The 20,392-nt window shown below is 47.4% G+C and overlaps 1 protein-coding gene across 5 annotated transcripts in view; it reads right to left on the bottom strand.

The window, feature by feature from the left end:
* STAP2 (signal transducing adaptor family member 2) overlaps positions 1-20,392 on the bottom strand; it is a 285,839-nt gene that overhangs the window by 77,258 nt on the left and 188,189 nt on the right. For all 5 annotated transcript variants that reach the window (XM_086947075.1, XM_086947078.1, XM_086947077.1 and 2 more), the window contains exon 11: positions 18,917-19,006. In XM_086947075.1, the coding sequence (XP_086803201.1) occupies positions 18,917-19,006 (90 nt within the window). The remainder of the gene's footprint in view (positions 1-18,916; positions 19,007-20,392) is intronic.

Here is a 20,392-nt window from a genome sequence, read left to right as displayed (position 1 = left end):
GTCAGACATGCTGAATATCCAGTAGGAAATAAGAATAATATATGAGTAAGATGAAAGAACTGAGCAAAGCTCAGAGAGATTCCCTTCACACCCTACATGCGGTGAAAATCTGAGAGATTCAGACTCTCTGGGCAAGGGTCTAGAGGGTGCTAGCTACTGATTGGTTGTATCTAAAGGTTGGTCTTTTTTTAAAAGGAGGTAGATAGGTTATTAAATACATGGTTTTCACCATGATAGCCTACGGAATTGTTTTACTACTGCTTTGTTTATATTACCATGAGACTCCCACTTCGACAATGGGGAATGATTCAAGGATGTGAATCTATGAAAGCTACCCCAATACTGGATAAATAACTATGTTCTTTGCAGATACGAGTGAAACTAGACCATTTCAAAGTGAACCGTTTAGTAGAATTATATTATCACTTTACCGAGACAGTGCATGCATTTGACACCATTTCTCAGAGACATGAAGAATGAAATTGTTCCATCTATCAGGATCAGGGTGACTAAATTCATATTCATTTAAAATAAAGAATGAAAGTATACCACTTTCTAACTAAAGGGAGTGTAATTATAACATGCATGCAAGTAATAGTTTAAAAAGGTGGTAATACTGGGGAGAGAAAAGGACTAAGTAGGTAATACCATGCTCTATAGGATAGTGAGATTAATTTACACCATGTCCCCAAAAGAATGCTTTGTTTACATTATCCCCTTTCTTCAAGGAAGAAGCTTGAGATTACAAACATTGTTTGGAAAATAGCTGGTTGGAGTAAACCTATCTTCTCATAACATGATATTGAAAAAGAACTTCTGTACACTCTGGATTTTGATCTTGAATGAGTGCAGAATTCCACATTATTGGAATTCACATCAGTTTTTCAGGTAACACTAGTAAACCCATAGCAACTTCAGTTTTCAAAGAAAACTATGTTAAAATGTTGTGAGTTCTATTTTTGCCTTTGACAACATACCCTCATTTAATTTTGCATTCATATGAAAGGGCAACTGCAATAAATAATTTTCTGACACATTTTTCCTCTTCCCATACACACTCATACTTTTGGGAGGTTCAAGTCAAGTCAAATATGCTTTATTCGAGCATTCACTCATAAAAGCAGAGACAATTTAAAAATACAAATCAATTAACAATCAATTACAGTGGAAAACAGGTAAAAAAAGCATATTATCTACAATTCATGACTCAATTTTCAGTACAAGACTTAAAAATATCATATTAAAATTGAACAGTTTAAATTTTTTTAAAAGAATTAGATTACAATTCCCGAAAAAGAAAATATCCTGGGTCGGCATAAACAGGTGGTTAAGCTAGACAGAGAATAGACAAATGACTAGCAGTCTCTGCCCAGTTCAACCACAAAATAGTTCAGACAGACAATAGTCAAGAGACTAGCAGTCTCTGTCTAATCGACCATGCCCATCCAAGGTATTTGGCAGTTGCTATCAATATCCACATCTCGCTAGTAGTGCATAGAATACGCAAAGCAGTTAGACTACTAGTAGTCCCTAGATTCTTACACATCGGTTTTAACCATACGCTTCTTGGATCCTTATAAGCAGTGCAAATGAACAGAAAATGACCCATGGTTTCATTAGCGGAGCCACAAACAGGACAGCTAACATTTGCACCACCTTCCCATTTAGCAGCCAAAGATCGAAGAGGCAAAGAACCTGCTCTCAATTGGAATAGGAGTTTGCGGTCACAAGGCCTTGTTATACAGTCCCAATAAGGTTCCAAGGAAGGATACAATTTAGCCTCTAAAAATCCTTCCGTCATGGAGCCCAAGCTAGTGCTGGACCAACCCTGAGAATCTACCTTTTCCCAATAGATTTCTTTTAAGAGTCTGACCAAAGCAGACCCATTCCGAGGTCATTCAAAGTTAATTTCAAGGAGTTAAGCCACCTATTTTTATGAAATATATCCGCTCTAATAATATCTAAGAACCCCTCAGCATAATGTAAAAGCTTGGGCGTGGTCCATAGCCTCCTCCAATACAAGATTGGTCAAAGTCTGACCAGGTCAGTTACCGATTTTCTACCCAAGTAATACCGGAGGGGCAATAGTGGAGTACTTTTCGGAAGACCAGTTATCGAAGGGAAGAACTTATTTTCTGAAATTTGTAAGGCAGCCACCTTCTCAAAGCCCCATAACTCGGCACCATATAGTGCAGAGCCAAGAGCTTTAGCCTCGTATATCTGTAGAACAGGCTTGACAGGTTTCGTCAAAGACTTCCTGTGTTCGGAACTAATGGCACCTGATAGTTGCCTATGCCTCAAGGAAGCTATATCTATATGATTACTCCAAGAATTCTTATTTGAAATGTGAATTCCTCATATTTTTGGGAGGTTGTTTCCTTTGCCTTACAACCTGGAAAGGGATTTGCTTCTGCCTTTGATAGGAGTAAACCTCTTACCTTTTCCAGAAAGTGGAAGGATAAGAGACAAGTTTGAAAAGCCACACAAATGTGCAAGCTTTTGATTGGTCACAAAATTGCAGTGAATTCCCACCAGATAAGGGCCACACCCCACCATTGCTCATAAATATACTTCCACAATAACTTTTGTCTGTGTAAATCCATTTCATGCGTGCAAAATCAACTTTTCAAAATAGCAAATACGAATTATTTTACACTACTTAAAAAAGAAATCTGCTTGTGCTTCTAAGTGAAACCTACATGCACACTAGGGGCCACATGCATCAAGGAAAAAAACTGTTGCAAACGGGCGGATTCGCAGAATCTGCCCCTTTGCAACTGGTATTTTAGCATTTTGTTATGTTATGTGTGTTGTGTTAATGATTTGTTTGAGCGCACAGCTACCCCAGCTAAGGGGCGTCCCGGCGCTGACCGTATCATTGTACCGGAAAAGGAAACTGCAAGAGAGAAAAACCTAAGTCAAAGGGAAAAGAAAGGTCTTAATGGCTTTCCGAAAAGGGAGAAGCTCATCGATGCTACGAATAGATACAGGCAAGGAGTTCCACAGTTTGGCCGCCACCAGTCGGAAGGAACGACCTCCAACACGGCAGAGTCTGAACTTGGGTATGGTTACCAGATGTTGACCTAAGGAACGCAAGTTACGCTGAGGAGTGTACGGAGTTAAGAGTGGGTGGAGTAACTCAGGGCTGGTACCTTTCAAGATTTTAAACGCTAAACAGAGTGTCTTGAACTGGATTCTAACTTGAATCGGTAACCAGTGTAAGGCTCTGATAGTGGCTCTAGCAGAACATCTGCGAGGCAGTCCGACAAGAGCTCGGGCTGCTGAGTTCTGAACTCGCTGAAGACGCAGAAGAAAACAAGTTACTTACCTGTAACTTTGGTTCCCCAGTATTGGTAACTTTCATAGATTCCCATGCTTTGTATCATTCCCCGTCGTCGGAATGGGAGCCTCGGTAAATAGTAAAAAACTATAGTAGTAAGCACAAAGTGAAAAAATAGGCCTAGGCCTCATCTCATTTTGTAGCTTATCCACCTCTTTGTGTAAAAGAGACCAAATTTCTGCAGCAGCCAATCAGAGCAGCCTCACCCCATAGAACCTTCCTGAGAGAAGCTCAGAGCCTCAGATTTTCGTAGCCGTTGTATACAGCTATCCACCAAGATCAGAAGAGTGAGCTTTCCCAGGGGAGGTGGGTGGGCGCATGGGAATCTATGAAAGTTACCAATACTGGGGAACCAAAGTTACAGGTAAGTAACTTGTTTTCTTGCCCCAGTATTGGAACTTTCATAGATTCCCATGCTTTGTATCAGAGTAACTAGCAGTAAAGAAAAACATATTTTGTCATACCTAAACCTGAAAATGTGACATATCTCTGTAAAAAAACAGCAGAACACATAGGATCATAAAATATGACAATAATGCAGTATACAAAATATGCAAAGGAAGGCGGGATAGAAAGGAAAGCTCACCGACTTATTGGAAAAGGTTCCGCAGGACTGCTTGGCCCACTGCTGCATCCTCCCTCACAGAAGAATCCAGACAATAGTGGCGGGTGAAGGTGTGGACACTGCTCCACGTAGCCGCCCTGCAAATGTCCTTGATAGGGACTCCTGCGAATAACGCCGCAGATGAAGCCATGGATCTGGTAGAGTGAGCACGAACTGCTCGCTGCAGAGGTTTCCCAGCCGCCTGGTGACAAAATTGTATAGCACTGGAAATCCAACGGGAAATACAAGCCTTCGAAACAGCACAACCCTTGCGTGGAGCACTGAAGGAAACAAAGAGCTGTGAAGATTTCCTGAACTGCTTCGTTCGCTCCAGATAGAATTTCAGGCATCTGTGAATGTCCAGAGAGTGCAGAGTTCTTTCCGCAGGTGAAGAAGGTTTTGGAAAGAATGGTTTCAAGACCACGGGTTCATTTAGGTGGAATTCCGAAGGAACTTTCGGGATAAATTTAGGATTTGTCCGTAGAATCAGCACATTATTCTTAAACTGGAGAAAAGGTTCCTCAATCGTGAAAGCCTGGATCTCGCTTACTCTACGAGCCGATGTCAGGGCCAAGAGAAGAGCCACTTTCCAGGAAAGAAACTTAAGGTCAGACTTATGCACAGGTTCAAAAGGGGCTTTCATGAGGGATGACAGAACCAGATTCAAGTGCCAAGTTGGAGGAGGTGGTCGAACTGGAGGAAAAACCCTGAACAAACCTTTCAGGAATTGTTTGACAATCCTAGCCGACCATAGGGAAGGCCCTGAAGATGAACGTCTGAATCTAGAGATGGCTGCCAGATGGACCTTTATCGACGATGGAGCCAATCCCGATTTTGCCAGAGAAAGGAGGTAAGGCAAGAGCTTGTGTGGAGAAGAAGTATACGGGTGTAAACCGTCCTTCTGGCACCAAACACAGAATCTCTTCCATTTGGCTCGATAGGTCTTGTTGGTACTAGGGGCTCGAGCCTGAGCTAGAATGTCTCTACATTCACTTGAGAGATCTAATCCCTGGAACTCTCTGAACTCAGGAGCCACGCTGTCAATCGCAGGGACTTCAAGTCCGGATGTAGAACCTGACCGTGAGACATTGTTAGCAAAGTTGGAATAGGCTGTAGGAGAACTGGCTGGTCCTGGGAGAGGAGAAGAAGCTCCGAGTACCAAACTTGTCTGGGCCATGCTGGAGCGATCAAAATCATCCTGCACGGTTCCACCTTGAGTTTGCTGACCAACTTCGGAATCAGTGGAATGGGAGGAAAGGCGTAAACAAAGGCGCCTGACCAGGCAATCAAAAGCGCATTCCCCAAGGATTCCCGATGGTGAACCCTGCTTGCGAAGGACAGGCATTTGGCGTTCTGGGGAGTCGCAAACAGGTCGATTGATGGTGCCCCCCATCGAGCAAAGAGATCCTCCAGAACGGTCTGATCCAGCTCCCACTCGTGAGAGACTGTCCTCTGACGACTCAAAGCGTCCGCCTTGACATTGAGCGTCCCCGCTAGATGTTCCGCTGAGAGGGAGATGTTGTTCTGTATTAACCAATTCCATATCGTTTGGGCTTCCTTGGAGAGGGTGGAGGATCTTGTGCCACCCTGTTTGTTTATGTAGTGCATGGCTGTAGTGTTGTCCGTACGAACCAGCACTGTCCTGTTTTGAATCCTCGGAAGAAAAGCTTGAAGAGCCAAGCGGATCGCGAGAAGTTCCAGGAGGTTGATATGGAACTTGCGTTGCAATGGACTCCAGTGACCGCTGACCTTCAGCTCCTGGAGGACCGCTCCCCATCCTTCCATGGAAGCATCCGTTGTTACAATCAGGGGAGATGGAGGAATGAGGAACGATAAACCCTTGGAAAGATTGACTTTTTCCAGCCACCAGCCGCCTGCTTTTCTCATTTCCTTGGTAACGACAACCTTGTCGTCGAAGGATCCTGTGACCTGCCGCCACTGTCTGTCCAGTTGCTCTTGTAGTGGACGCATCCTGAGCCTGCAGTGCGGAACTAAAGGAATGCAAGATGAAATTGATCCGAGAAGTGATTTGTACTTGCGAACTGTCAGTGTCTTTCGAGATTGGAGAAGACGAGCTGAACACATTAGTTTGGTCTGGCGCTCCTCCGATGGAAGGGCTAAGCAACTGTCCGTGTTCAGGATGGCTCCCAGGAACCTTGTTGACCTGGATGGGTATAAAACCGATTTCTCCCTGTTGAGTCGAAGACCTAGCCGCTCGAACAGATCCTTGCACGTCCGGACTGCACTGGACGCTTCTTGAACAGACGGAGCTTTCAGCAGCCAATCGTCCAGGTATGGAAACACCTGAATAGCTTGTTTTCTGAGAAAAGCTGCCACCGGAGCTAGAACCTTTGTGAAGATCCGTGGGGCGGACCGGAGACCAAAAGGCAGTACCTTGAATTGAAAGTGACTCTTGCCCACTGTAAAGCGCAGATATTGCCTGTGAGCTGGATGGATAGGAACGTGGAAGTAGGCGTCCTCCAAATCGAGGGTCGCCATATAATCCCCCGGATTGAGCAGACGAAGGATGTCCTGAAGAGTGACCATCCTGAAGGACAACTTCACGAGATAAGTGTTGAGCTGCCGTAGATCTAAAATCGGACGCCACTTGTTCTTTGTCTTCCGAACCAGGAAGAACCTGGAATAGAACCCCTTCCCCTTCTGCGAAAGGGGTACAGGCTCTACTGCCCCCTTGGTGAAAAGTTGGTGGGCTTCGAGATGAAGGAGCCTGAGATGTTTCGGAAGGAAGGCATCCGGCGCTCTTGTTGGAGGAAGGTCTTGAAACTCCAATGTGTGTCCTTCTCTGACAATCTGGAGGACCCATTGATCCGATGTAATAATCATCCAGTTGTGTAGGCAATGGGAAATCCTGCCCCCCACAGATGTGAATGAGGGAACAGGAACAGTGGAAAGAGCCACCTGGCCGCTATTGTTTCCTGGTGTTGTCTCTCCTTTGCTGCCCCTGACGTCCTCTAGGCTGCTGGCGAGAGAAAGAGCCCCTTTGAGTGTATTGTGGCTTATACGACTGGCTGGACTGAGATCCAGAGGAGTAGCGATTTTGATTACCTCCACGATAAGAAGAAAAGCCTCTTCCTCTAGCTCCTCTGAAGGGCACCTTACGATACTGCAATGTACCCAAGGACTTAGCTGTATCCGTGTCCTTTTTGATTCCCTGCAGGGCCTCATCGACGTGCTTGCTAAATAGCATCTCACCGTCATATGGCAGATCCAAGATCTTATTCTGCACCTCCTGCCTGAACCATGTGGCCTTTAACCACCCTTGGCGTCGCAGGACCGCCGAGCCAGCTAGTGCCCGGAATGCGGTGGTTGCAATATCCATTGCCACATCAATGACCTCCGAAGAGGCCCGCTCCCCTTCGAGCAAAATCTTCTTCACATCTTCCTTAGACGAATCCTGCAGTTCGTCAACAAATGGGGCAAGATCGCACCACATTTGTCGATCATAGCGTCCCAGAATCGCTAACGCATTGGCTGCCCTAACCAGGAGACTGGCCATAGCTGAAAACCTCTTGCCCACATTATCTAGGCGCCTGCCCTCCTTATCCGGCGGCGTAGTCATCGGCGCAGAAGGATTCTTGGACTTGCTTTGGGCAGCCTGTGAAATGACCGAATCCGGTTTCGGTTGGCCAAGTAAACATGCTGGACTGCCATCCGGTGCCTTATACTTCTTTTCTAGTCTCGGAAGTACCGGGAGGACTGTAGCCGGATTATGCATAGCCTTCAAGCCCTCAGACCAGACATGCTCGATGATTGGAATGGACCTCACTGACTTCCTGAATGGTTCTTTAAAGTCATATAAAAAGCAATCCGATTGCACTGTGGTCACTGGGAGACCAAATCTTTTGGATGCCCTGTCCATTAAGTTGTGAAACCCTCCAACGTCCGCTGGAGGCGAAGTAATATTATCCGGGTCGGTGTTGTCCGGATCTATAGGGTCAGCAGTATTCCATGGCGTCTGTTGATCTTGATCAGGATCCGCTTGCTGGTCTGCATCTGAAGACGCAGCATCATCATCATCATCAGTCTCTTGCACCTGCACTACCTCTTGAGGGCGCACTTCCAGCGCAGTGGCCCGCTCTCTTGAGGGTAAAGAATGGTCTGCCACAGGACGCAATGTCTGAGGCGGAGGTGTCGTGGGGCGCACTTGTTGGGCTTCCGGAGGTGCCGGGAAACGTTGCTTGTAATCCCGCAACATAAGCTGTAAATCCACCACTAAAGCGGATGGTATTGCCACCATACCCTCGGGTAACTGACGCATCGGTTGTTGTGGAGGCACGTGCCTGGTAGCAGTACATTCCTCCTCATAATAATGCTCTGGAGCATAGTGCTGTCGTTCCATCTGCTCCTCCTCAGAGCTAAACTCCTGCACCTTAACCTGGAGGTCAGAAGGGCTATAGGCCTGCCCAAATTCACTGAAAGTCTCTTCCTCAGAGTCATCCTCCAATAGTAGTGTTGGTGGTAGCTTCTGAACCTGGCGAGGAGACGTCATCTCTGGCGTGATATGTTTCCTTTTCCGCGAAAAAACCTGTTTTCCCGCCATTTCCATCGTCGACGAGGTCGTCGTCGACGAGGCCCTCGTCGACGAGGCCGTCGTCGACGGGAAGGTCTTCTGTGTCAGTGTCGACAGTGGAAGTGTAGACATAGAAACTGTCTTCGTCGACGAGGATAGCGTCGTCGACGAGGTGAAGCTCATCGTCGACGATGGTGGAATCGTCGACGGGACCGTCGACGAGCTCGTCGTCATCAACATGGCAACCGGCGTCGTCGACATCGTCGTCGTCGAAGTCGTTCTCGTCGACGACACCGCCGTCGACGGCAGCTTTGCAGACATTGTCGTCGACGTGGAGGTGGTCACCCTCGACGACGACGAGCAGGATTCCGGAGCCTTGAAAGCAGTCGACGGTGTAGGCGTCGACGCAGCCGTCGTCGACGAGCCCGTCGACGAGGCAACCTTGGTAGAGCTGTCCTTTTTAACACTCGTAGACGACGTACCTGGGAGTTTAGTCGTCGACGGTTTCTGCTTCTTGTCTGAAGCCACCTCTTGAGTCGGGGTTGAAGGCTTTTTGACCCCACGATCCTTCTCTGAGGAAGGCGAAGAGACTGTAGAAGCCTTTCTCACCTTTTTTGAGGTCAGAAGTTCCTCAGGCTTACCCTGCCTCTCCTTTTCACCTCGGTGAGGAGATTTTTGGGCAGCCGGCCTGTCAGACCTGTCAGAGGTCCCTGGTAAGGCCTTGTGTCGGGACTCGTCTGAAGCAGAAAGGGGGGACCTACCCCTCTTCTGAGACCTTCTGGATGACACCATAGACGAGGAGCCCTCACTGTCCGAAGAGATAATGTCCTTCCGGTCTTTCACCTTCTGAAGCCATGTGAGGAGACGTCCTTCTCTGTCCCTCTGGGTCTTGGCTGAGAAGGATCTGCAAATCGGACAGTCTGTCGGTTTATGGTCCGGATATAAACAGTAGATACAATCCTCATGTTTGTCCTCGACAAACAACCTCTTCTTAGAGCAGGTGGCACAGGCTCTAAAAAGGGCTTTCCTCTCCGACATGCTGAGAAAAAATCCAAGTAGTTGAAGAAAAAACTGAAGAAAACTGAGCAGAGCTCAATGGAGACTCCCTTGCACAACGTGCGGTAGAAAATCTGAGGCTCTGAGCTTCTCTCAGGAAGGTTCTATGGGGTGAGGCTGCTCTGATTGGCTGCTGCAGAAATTTGGTCTCTTTTACACAAAGAGGTGGATAAGCTACAAAATGAGATGAGGCCTAGGCCTATTTTTTCACTTTGTGCTTACTACTATAGTTTTTTACTATTTACCGAGGCTCCCATTCCGACGACGGGGAATGATACAAAGCATGGGAATCTATGAAAGTTCCAATACTGGGGCAATCTCAGCTTTATTTGCGCCCAAAAATAGCGCGCTAGCGTAATCCAAGCGCGATAGGATGCATCATCCCAAATGCAAAAATCACAATTTAAGGAATCGCAAAATTAGCGATTACTTAAATTACGATTGCATTTAAGGAATCGCAAATTGTGATTCCTTAAATGCAATGCATGAACTGTAAAAGATTGCGATTTCGCAATTAGGAATCGCAAATTACCGTTATGGTAATTTGCGATTTCTTTGAAAAATTCACTAAAGTGCATTTTTCAAAGTCCCATGTTACACACACACATGTCCTTGGGCAGTGGCGGTGCCCCACCAGCCGTCCGACCGTGCCCGCAGCTCCCTCCCTCGGTTTTTGTGAACTTAAGTAAACTGAACTCTCAGTCAGTTTACTTAAGTTCGGTCGGAGATGCCCTGCCTATGTAGAAGAACTGAACTGACAATGCCTGTCAGTTAGCATGACGTCGGGCCGCCCACCCCCTTCAGAGTCTGAAGGGGGTGGGCGGGCGGCCCGACGTCATGCTAACTGACAGGCATTCACATTGTCGTCAGACATGGGATACAAGTGGGGCACAAGTGCGCATGAGTGGGCACGGAGGGCGAATTTTTATCTGTGCCCACGCATGCGCACTAGTGCCTGCTGTGGCTGGGGCAAAGGCTCAAGTTCCGTTTTCTAATGGGCTGGGCGGGCAGAGAGTAGCTGTGCCCTAAAGGCGCCAGGATTGGCTGTGAGGGATCGGCGGTCGGCGGAAGTTCCTGTAGGCGGCTAGGCGCCAACAGCAATCATGGGACCTGGACCCCGGAGCACAGATGGCGCGGTCGCGGACCTGGTAAGTTTTAAAAATTAAAATGTTTTATTTGTTAACCCCAGCCCTGCGCGACATGACCCATTTTGTTTGCAAAGGGAGAAGGCAGCGGCGTGCATTTAAACTGATCAGGTGATTGTGCGATTTTATAAAGCTTAATCTGATCAAAGTAATTGGGTGGCAGTGGGTGGGGGGTGGTGCCTGAGGTGGTCCACGCAGGGCTCCACCTGATCTTTGTAAAGCAGATCTTTCTATTTGGATGGCATCCACCACTAACTACCCCTGGCGAGCCTCTTGCGCTCTAAATCTGGTATTAATTTATCCACATGGGAAGGGAAGGCCTAGTCGGCCTCACTGGAATCACGAACCTGGCACCTTCTGGCTGCACGCGTGTCAGCTGCAGACGCATTAACCATCCAGCTGTATCGTACCTTGGCAGCTGATCTCTCTTGAGTGCAGTCTCCGCGCCCCTACCTGGTGCTCTGCCTCTGGGCAGCCTTTGGTGATTAGGGGAGTCAGTGTGAGCGCGCAGCTGAGCCTGCACCCTGCGAGCTGGCTCACCTAAGCAGACGGGAAACTGTGGATTGGTAGCGAGTCTCTGGGCTTCGCTAATCCACTGGGCAATGCCTGAGGGGTGGGGGAGGGGGGAGGGCACCCAGTTAGACCGGCTAAGGATCTGCTTGAGTACTGTCTTTCCTAGGGCTCTATTCAGGTATGGCTGGATGAGTTTTCTTGTATGATTTCGTTTTCAACTAAATGTTACAGTTAGCTTCTATTGTTTTGATGTCTTTCTACCTGCCCGGGCTACAGAGGCTCGTGTAAAGTTTGCATAGATCATGTTACTAACTTCCGCACCTCCTCCATGTGGGTTACGTGCAATTTTGACTTTCCATTAGCTGTGAAGGGTGCTCTGTGTCGCGACGCATAGGATTCAGCGCATGTGCGTCAGATATAAATTGAATGCGCGCACTCGAGCCTGCAGCAGTTCATGCTGAGGTGAGTCACAGCCAAGGGCCCCGCGGGTGCCCAAGGCGCTGTAACAAAGCCCGGAACGCAGCACAGAATTACTTCAAAAGTTTAGAATCTGGATTTGTGGCAGGTGAGATGAGGCAGACAAAGGGTACTTTGAATGAAGATTCTGAAAGTGTCAGTTTGTCACACCGAGTACTATTGTGCCTCAAAACAGCTCAGACACGTGAGACACGTCAGTTTAGATGATATGTCCATTCATTTTTTGGCCCCTCTCCGGAGATTGCCCATAATAACGTTGTTTTGTTGGTAACCTACTGGTAAAAAAAAAATAGCCGTATCCCTTTTAATAAAATATACAATGTTGCCATGACCCCCACGGCACGCCCGCGAGAATTGCAAGAGGCTGAGCAGTGTGCCTGTGTGAGTTCGGGGTGAGTGATGTCTGTGTGAGTGCAGGCTGAGCAGTGTGCCTGTGTGAGTCCAGGGTGAGTGATGTCTGTGTGAGTGCAGGTTGAGCAGTGTGCCTGTGTGAGTGCAGGTTGAGCAGTGTGCTTGTGTGAGTCCAGGGTGAGCAGTGTGCCTGTGTGAGTCCAGGGTGAGTGATGCCTGTGTGAGTGCAGGGTGAGCAGTGTGCCTGTGTGAGTGCAGGGTGAGTGATGTGGATGGGTGAATGCTGGCTTAGTGATGTGTCAGGGAAGGGCGAGTAATGGGTCTATGAGTGCAGGGTGACGGTGCCTATGTGAATGCAGGGAGAGAGATGTATAAGTGCAAAGAGACTTGTCTGGCTACTCCCAGAGATGTATTCGCCAAGCCACCTGTTTCTCAAATGTGCTTCAGAATGCACCATTTGCCCACTCTTTTTTCAAAATATTCTCATGGCAGAACCCCCCGAACTCCCCAAACGCCCCATAGGTGGTTCGGTCTGGCTTGCTAAAAACTCGCTCGCCACAGTTCAGTATTTACGCCTCACCACTTTCAAATGTCACCAGCCGCCACTGTCCTTGGGGCATGTGCGTTTAACATGTGGATAATTTGAAATTTCAGGGATGCAACAGGGTGTCCTTTTGGCACCCTTGCACCTTTGAAATTGCATGCGCAATTTGTGAGTACCTATTGGGCACTCTCAAATTGCGCATGCAATTCCCATTCATTCCTATGGGTCTAGGCGCCATCGGAATGAATGGGAAGCAATTACTTAATTGCGAGTTGCAATTAAGGAATATGTAGGAATAGCAATTTTTTCTGCAATTCCTACATGCATAGGCAAATGCGATTCTTTAATTGCGATTCCTTAGAAATCGCAATTAAAGAATCACAATTGCCTTTGTTAGGTCTCGCCTTTACCATTCCGCAGGAATGGGAAATGGGGAGAATTCAAGTCGGCTATTTTCTCTTCAAACCAAAGGGCTTTCAGCCCCTCGGTTTTCATGCTGTTCACGTGAACCACGTGATAACATGCACGCGCATTCAGGGCCAGCCAGCCCAGCACATCAAAGGGCTTCTCCTCCCCTAATTATTCATGGCCGGCCACAGGCCGGCCGTACTTTCAGTTTCCCGAAACGGCTTCTCCTCACCTAATTAGGGGAGGAGAAGCCCTTTGATGTGCTTCACACATCAAAGTCATTCACACCTCACAGTCATTCCTCTTGTTTGTATTTGCTTTGGCTGCCATTCTCAGACTCCACGATCTGCTCATGTGACATGGTTGCTCCACAAGACGCTTTACACATTACACTCACCTGCCTGAAGTGGGAGAGCATATGTCATAAGTACATATGTCCTCTTCTTTTGCCTCTGAGTTTTAAACAAGCAAAGCTGGTCCTTCTGTACTTGCAGCCACTCACACTACGCAACGCCACTCACACATGCAACGCCACTCACACATGCAACGCCACTCACACATGCAACGCCACTCACACATGCAACGCCACTCACACATGCAACGCCACTCAACTACGCAACGCCACTCACACATGCAACGCCACTCACACATGCAACGCCACTCACACATGCAACGCCACTCACACATGCAACGCCACTCACACATGCAACGCAACGCCACTCAACCACGCAACGCCACTCAACCACGCAACGCCACTCAACCACGCAACGCCACTCAACCACGCAACGCCACTCACACATGCAACGCCACTCAACCACGCAACGCCACTCACACATGCAACGCCACTCAACCACGCAACGCCACGCAACGCCACTCAACCACGCAACGCCACTCAACCACGCAACGCCACTCAACCACACAACGCACCTCAACCACGCAAAGCCACTCAACCACGCAACGCCACTCAACCACGCAACGCCACTCAACCACGCAACGCCACTCAACCACGCAACGCCACTCAACCACGCAACGCCACTCAACTACGCAACGCCACTCAACTACGCAACGCCACTCAACTACGCAACGCCACTCAACTACGCAACGCCACTCAACTACGCAACGCCACTCAACTACGCAACGCCACTCAACTACGCAACGCCACTCACACTTGCAACGCCACTCACACTTGCAACGCCACTCACACTTGCAACGCCACTCACACATGCAACGCCACTCACACATGCAATGCAACTACGCTACGCAACGCCACTCAACCACGCAACGCCACTCAACCACGCAACGCCACTCAACCACGCAACGCCACTCAACCACGCAACGCCACTCAACCACGCAACGCCACTCACACATGCAACGCCACTCACACATGCAACGCCACTCACACATGCAACGCCACTCACACATGCAACGCCACTCACACATGCAACGCCACTCACACATGCAACGCCACTCACACATGCAACGCAACTACGCTACGCAACGCCACTCAACCACGCAACGCCACTCAACCACGCAACGCCACTCAACCACGCAACGCCACTCAACCACGCAACGCCACTCAACCACGCAATGCCACTCACACATGCAACGCCACTCACACATGCAACGCCACTCACACATGCAACGCCACTCACACATGCAACGCCACTCACACATGCAACGCCACTCAACTACGCAACGCCACTCAACTACGCAACGCCACTCAACTACGCAACGCCACTCAACTACGCAACGCCACTCAACTACGCAACGCCACTCAACTACGCAACGCCACTCAACTACGCAACGCCACTCAACTACGCAACGCCACTCAACTACGCAACGCCACTCAACTACGCAACGCCACTCAACTACGCAACGCCACTCAACTACGCAACGCCACTCACACTTGCAACGCCACTCACACATGCAACGCCACTCACACATGCAACGCAACTACGCTACGCAACGCCACTCAACCACGCAACGCCACTCAACCACGCAACGCCACTCAACAACGCAACGCCACTCAACCACGCAACGCCACTCAACCACGCAACGCCACTCAACCATGCAACGCCACTCAACCACGCAACGCCACTCACACATGCAACGCCACTCACACATGCAACGCCACTCAACTACGCAACGCCACTCAACTACGCAACGCCACTCAACTACGCAACGCCACTCACACTTGCAACGCCACTCACACATGCAACGCCACTCAACCACGCAACGCCACTCACACATGCAACGCCACTCACACATGCAACGCCACTCACACATGCAACGCCACTCAACTACGCAACGCCACTCAACTACGCAACGCCACTCAACTACGCAACGCCACTCACACTTGCAACGCCACTCACACTTGCAACGCCACTCACACTTGCAACGCCACTCACACTTGCAATGCCACTCACACTTGCAACGCCACTCACACTTGCAACGCCACTCACACTTGCAACGCCACTCACACATGCAACGTCACTCACACATGCAACGCAACTACGCTACGCAACGCCACTCAACCACGCAACGCCACTCAACCACGCAACGCCACTCAACCACGCAACGCCACTCAACCACGCAACGCCACTCAACCACGCAACGACACTCACACATGCAACGCCACTCACACATGCAACGCCACTCACACATGCAACGCCACTCACACATGCAACGCCACTCAACTACGCAACGCCACTCAACTACGCAACGCCACTCAACTACGCAACGCCACTCAACTACGCAACGCCACTCAACCACGCAACGCCACTCAACCACGCAACGCCACTCACACATGCAACGCCACTCACACATGCAACGCCACTCACACATGCAGCGCCACTCACACATGCAGCGCCACTCACACATGCAGCGCCACTCACACATGCAGCGCCACTCACACATGCAGCGCCACTCACACATGCAGCGCCACTCACACATGCAGCGCCACTCACACATGCAGCGCCACTCACACATGCAGCGCCACTCACACATGCAACGCCACTCACACATGCAACGCCACTCACACATGCAACGCCACTCACACATGCAACGCCACTCACACATGCAACGCCACTCACACATGCAACGCCACTCACACATGCAACGCCACTCACACATGCAACGCCACTCACGTTGCCAATAGGTCTCGCAGTACGAAAGTTGGAGCCATTACAATTGCAAATAACAATGCCTTTCACTTTGGTTATCATTTTAAATACATAAAGGGCTTTGTCATTTACAAAACCAATAGCTCCAACTTTCCTACTGCGAGACCTATTGGCAACACCAGTGCTTGTTTAATGCATGTGCACCATAGTTCTCAGAATCTGGCCCCATCTCTTTTGTTCCAGTACATAGTGTAAAATGTATGTAATCTCAGCCCCAGAATGTATTATAAAAAATTTATTTTTATGCATATCAACACCATCTTGTAACAGTGTTTCCAATTTGTGTTACAAACTTAATCATCAATCTCAATGTGCTACAAATGCACATACTTTAAAAGAGCCACCCACTAGTGTCCAGAGAATGTTTAGGCTGTGGAGGATGTGACCCTGAACTCAACTGCTTGCCTTTAGGGTTGGATTATAACTTCAAAGTTATAAGGCAAGACTGGCAGGGGATTTTGGGGCGGGGAGCAATAAGTCTAAAATGGGGTAAGTCTGAGGTGGAACTGACTTGTTTGTGATGCCTATGCTAGAAACATGTCTCCCAGCCTTCCTCTGTTCTATCGCCTAAACCCTCTGAACTTACTAGCACTCAAGTTTGAACCAATGCAAATTTTATGGAGATATTAGGAATGTGGGGCATGTGTTTTTTTTGTAATACAGCGATTGATTCTTATTAAATATTTATATTTATGTTTATATTTGCAGTCAAATGATAAAACAAAATACAGATGTCAGAGAAAGCATACTTTACTATAAATGAGACAAAGGAAAGAATTTCATCATTTATAGCAGAAACTATTCAGAGCCTGAGTGGCTGACAAAATTCCCAAAGGCTGGCGCTAACCTAATATATATTTGAATGTTATTGTTCATTGAAAAGTCCAAGATATTGCAAGCCCCTTCCAGGCTGCTTCGCTGTACCAAAATCAAATCTGAAAATAAAAAGAGGACGTTTCACTCATTGTTATTGTGCTATGGCCTTCATCAGGATAGTTTACTACTTCTCTTCTGTAATGTCACTTCCAGATCTTCTTGCGACTACCGATAACCGGAGGGAATATTAACCCTAAAAATGGGAATCATTTAGTGCAATCAATATTTAGTATCTGAAGGGAAAAGTCACCAGACCTAAACAAAATTATTTAATCTAATTCAAATTTAAGTTTATGGACTTGGTCCAAACAATAATATGCCTGTTAACATTAATAAGTTGTTTCAAACATAATAGTAGATAATTATTTCCAATATCACAGTTTCTATAGCCTCACAAATAATCACAAACGTTTGGTCAAAATTGAAGTATCATATGCCCTTTTCAGTTATAAATGTTTGTGTTCTGGCCCTTCTAAAACACTTCGAATTTCCCTACGCATAGAAACAAAACTAATGTAATATTCTTCTCTTCCTAGATTAAAATCATGCTCCGTCCACATGTTTTTACATGTCCGTTTAGGGGCCCACTAGTCCAATGCGCGTGTATGTCTTTTGAGCAGTCCATCTGCACATTTTAAATAGGAGCCAACCATTGTTTTGTGTCACATCAACTTGACAGGGATTCAGTTACATTGGGACTGGTTGTCCCTGGGACAAAGAGAGAAAAACACTGGTGGAGTGAGGTTTGGATAGGAAATACATTGACAATGTACATGATTATACTTACTTTTTTGGGACATGGAACAAATCACATGGGAATGGGGATATAAGTACTCAGATAGGGAATTATGGTTTCATTAATGGAAAACACACCAACATAAGGAGGCGAGTACACTCAAACAGAATGAATGGGACACCACCCACACACCACTTTAATGAATCTGACATTAATATGTAGGTTATTGGTGACACAGAGACACACACATTAGGACAGAATCACAGAAGCAAGTGAACAAATGCAAGAGACATAAATCTGCAACAGTAGGAGACACATGTAGCTAGTCTTTCTTTCCCCCCTGTAGTGAGTCTTGAACACTGAAACAGAGAAAACTAGATGGTGGATACACTTACACTAGGATATGAATACAATGCCAATAGGACATACTGTGTACCGACCCTAAGAGTGGCCATTCATGAAAACTCGTACAGAGAGTAGGACTAAATTGTGGACTGGGAATATACTGTGAGATGGAGAATACACGAATACTAGGAAAGGGAAACACAAACAGCAGTTGTACAATAGACTCTAGGACAGTCACTAATAAAAACAGTAGGACAGGCGAACACTAACACCAAGACAGAAAATACACCAATACTAGGAGCAGGTTACACAACTTTAGTGGAATAATAAGAAGACAATGTACACATAGTGAGAAATAGATTCACTGACACACACCAGGACAGTGGAACAGTGAATGCACAGACAAGTGTACAGAGAATACACTAGCAATGAGACAGAGAGTAGGCTAACTCTGGGATTGAGAGGGACGAACACAAATTGGGTCATAGAGAGATACTGACTCATACACTGAGGCAAATAATGACTTGGAGAGAAGATCCAGATCATGGGACAGAAATAACAGGTACCAGAAGAGTTAACAATACAACCTGATTACACACAACAACGTGTAGTTGAACCTTGCATAACTGCGCTTCGATTGGTGAACCCTTAGCCCAATATGCACACCTACCTTTCCAGGGGTACCCTTTTGCTGAGGTTCTTAGCAACAGAGGAATGTTAGCTAGATGGCATTATGACTGTTGGACATGGTGATGGTGGTGACGTACCATGCAGAATCATAGAGAAGAAGTAAATTCCATGCCCTTACCTGCTGGCATGGGTGGTGATACAGGTGTAGGTGGTAACTTGGTCTGCGTTCTGGGCAAAGTCCAAGGACCGACTGATGATTTCTTTACCACTGTGGTCAAACAAAGTGAGTACATATGTTAATTCCACTTGTGCTCTGCTATCGTTTAAGTCTTCATGTATGAGCTTTGAGAGGGTTTGACAAATATAAGTATATATGCAAGTCGGTTCCACACCTTGTTGTATATTTGCTTGGCCACTCTAAACCTATTTATAAAACTGCATGGCACTGGCCATGTGTGAAAATCTGCACGACGGCTTTGCAAGTGTATGTACAAGGGCAAGCTGGGTCCATATATGTGTTAGCAACACAATGTCAGCCTCAAATGTGCATGTACAATTGCAAGCCAGCACCACTTATAAAACAAGCCAACCACACACCGCTCTGTTCAACTGCATGTCAAATCCACACCTGTATGTAAATCTCCTTGGCTGCTTTTCACATGTATGTAACATTGCATGCTGGCTTCATGTCTGCATGTACAGTTGAAGTGAAGTGTATGTACAATGGAATGCGAGCCCCACGCTTTATGTAAAACAGTCTCTAAAACTGCATGGACGCATGATGGTCAACAAGCCAGATGCACTCTTGGATACGCAAGTGCACTCAAAACCTAGACCTGCATGAAAAACTGCACCCCCAGCTCTGGGTCTGAATGTAAAGCTGTGTGGCTTCTCACCACCTGTGTGTAAACATGCATGCTGGCTCCACAGGTGTATGCACAACTGCAAGCTTGGCTCATGCCTCTATGTTCTACTGCATGCCTGCTTGACACATGTAACTACCAGTACAACTGCAACCTGGACCCACATCTGCAGGTAGAAGAGCAGGCCATATGCACACTTAAGTGCAGGACAACTTCACACCTCTGCTACACCATGTGGCCACCTGACCCCCTATTTCAAGGTTCAAAGTATACCCTACTCTCTTCTTCAAACCATACCCAGACTAACTTAAATCCTCAGATTCCAAATCATGCCCTCATTGACACTTATGTGCAGGGTTCAACCAAGACCAGTCTGACCCCCAAATGCGGGCGCAAAAAGGAAATACAAACCTTCCCTCGGCTAAACAATGCCTGCATGAGGAAACACAGATCTTTAAATCAGCATGTCTAGAAATTAATCAGTCATGTGGTTAGCTCTTACAAAAGGAAGTGATTTTTGACCCTCAAGATTAAGTTCCTGTGTTGTCTCAACCATGACTTACAAAAGCACATATTTCCACTGCAGCTCTGTGAGTGCCAAATATGTCTTTTGATTTGGTCTGCTGTCTAATACACTGTCTTGAAATCTTGGTAGTCTAGAGTACCCCCGTGTAAGGAGACCTGGCTGTCAGGTCACAAATAAAGAATAGTAAGAGTGCCATCCCTTCTGGCAAGGTTCCATCTGTGAGTGTGGCTGTCTCTCCAAGTAATCAGGAAGTTGCCTATGCAGG

The sequence above is a fragment of the Lissotriton vulgaris genome, chromosome 12 (assembly GCF_964263255.1).
Source record: "Lissotriton vulgaris chromosome 12, aLisVul1.2, whole genome shotgun sequence".
In the NCBI taxonomy this organism is placed as follows: Eukaryota; Metazoa; Chordata; class Amphibia; order Caudata; family Salamandridae; genus Lissotriton; species Lissotriton vulgaris.
Note: the sequence above shows the minus strand (reverse complement) of the source record. Positions and strands in the feature narration are given on the sequence as shown.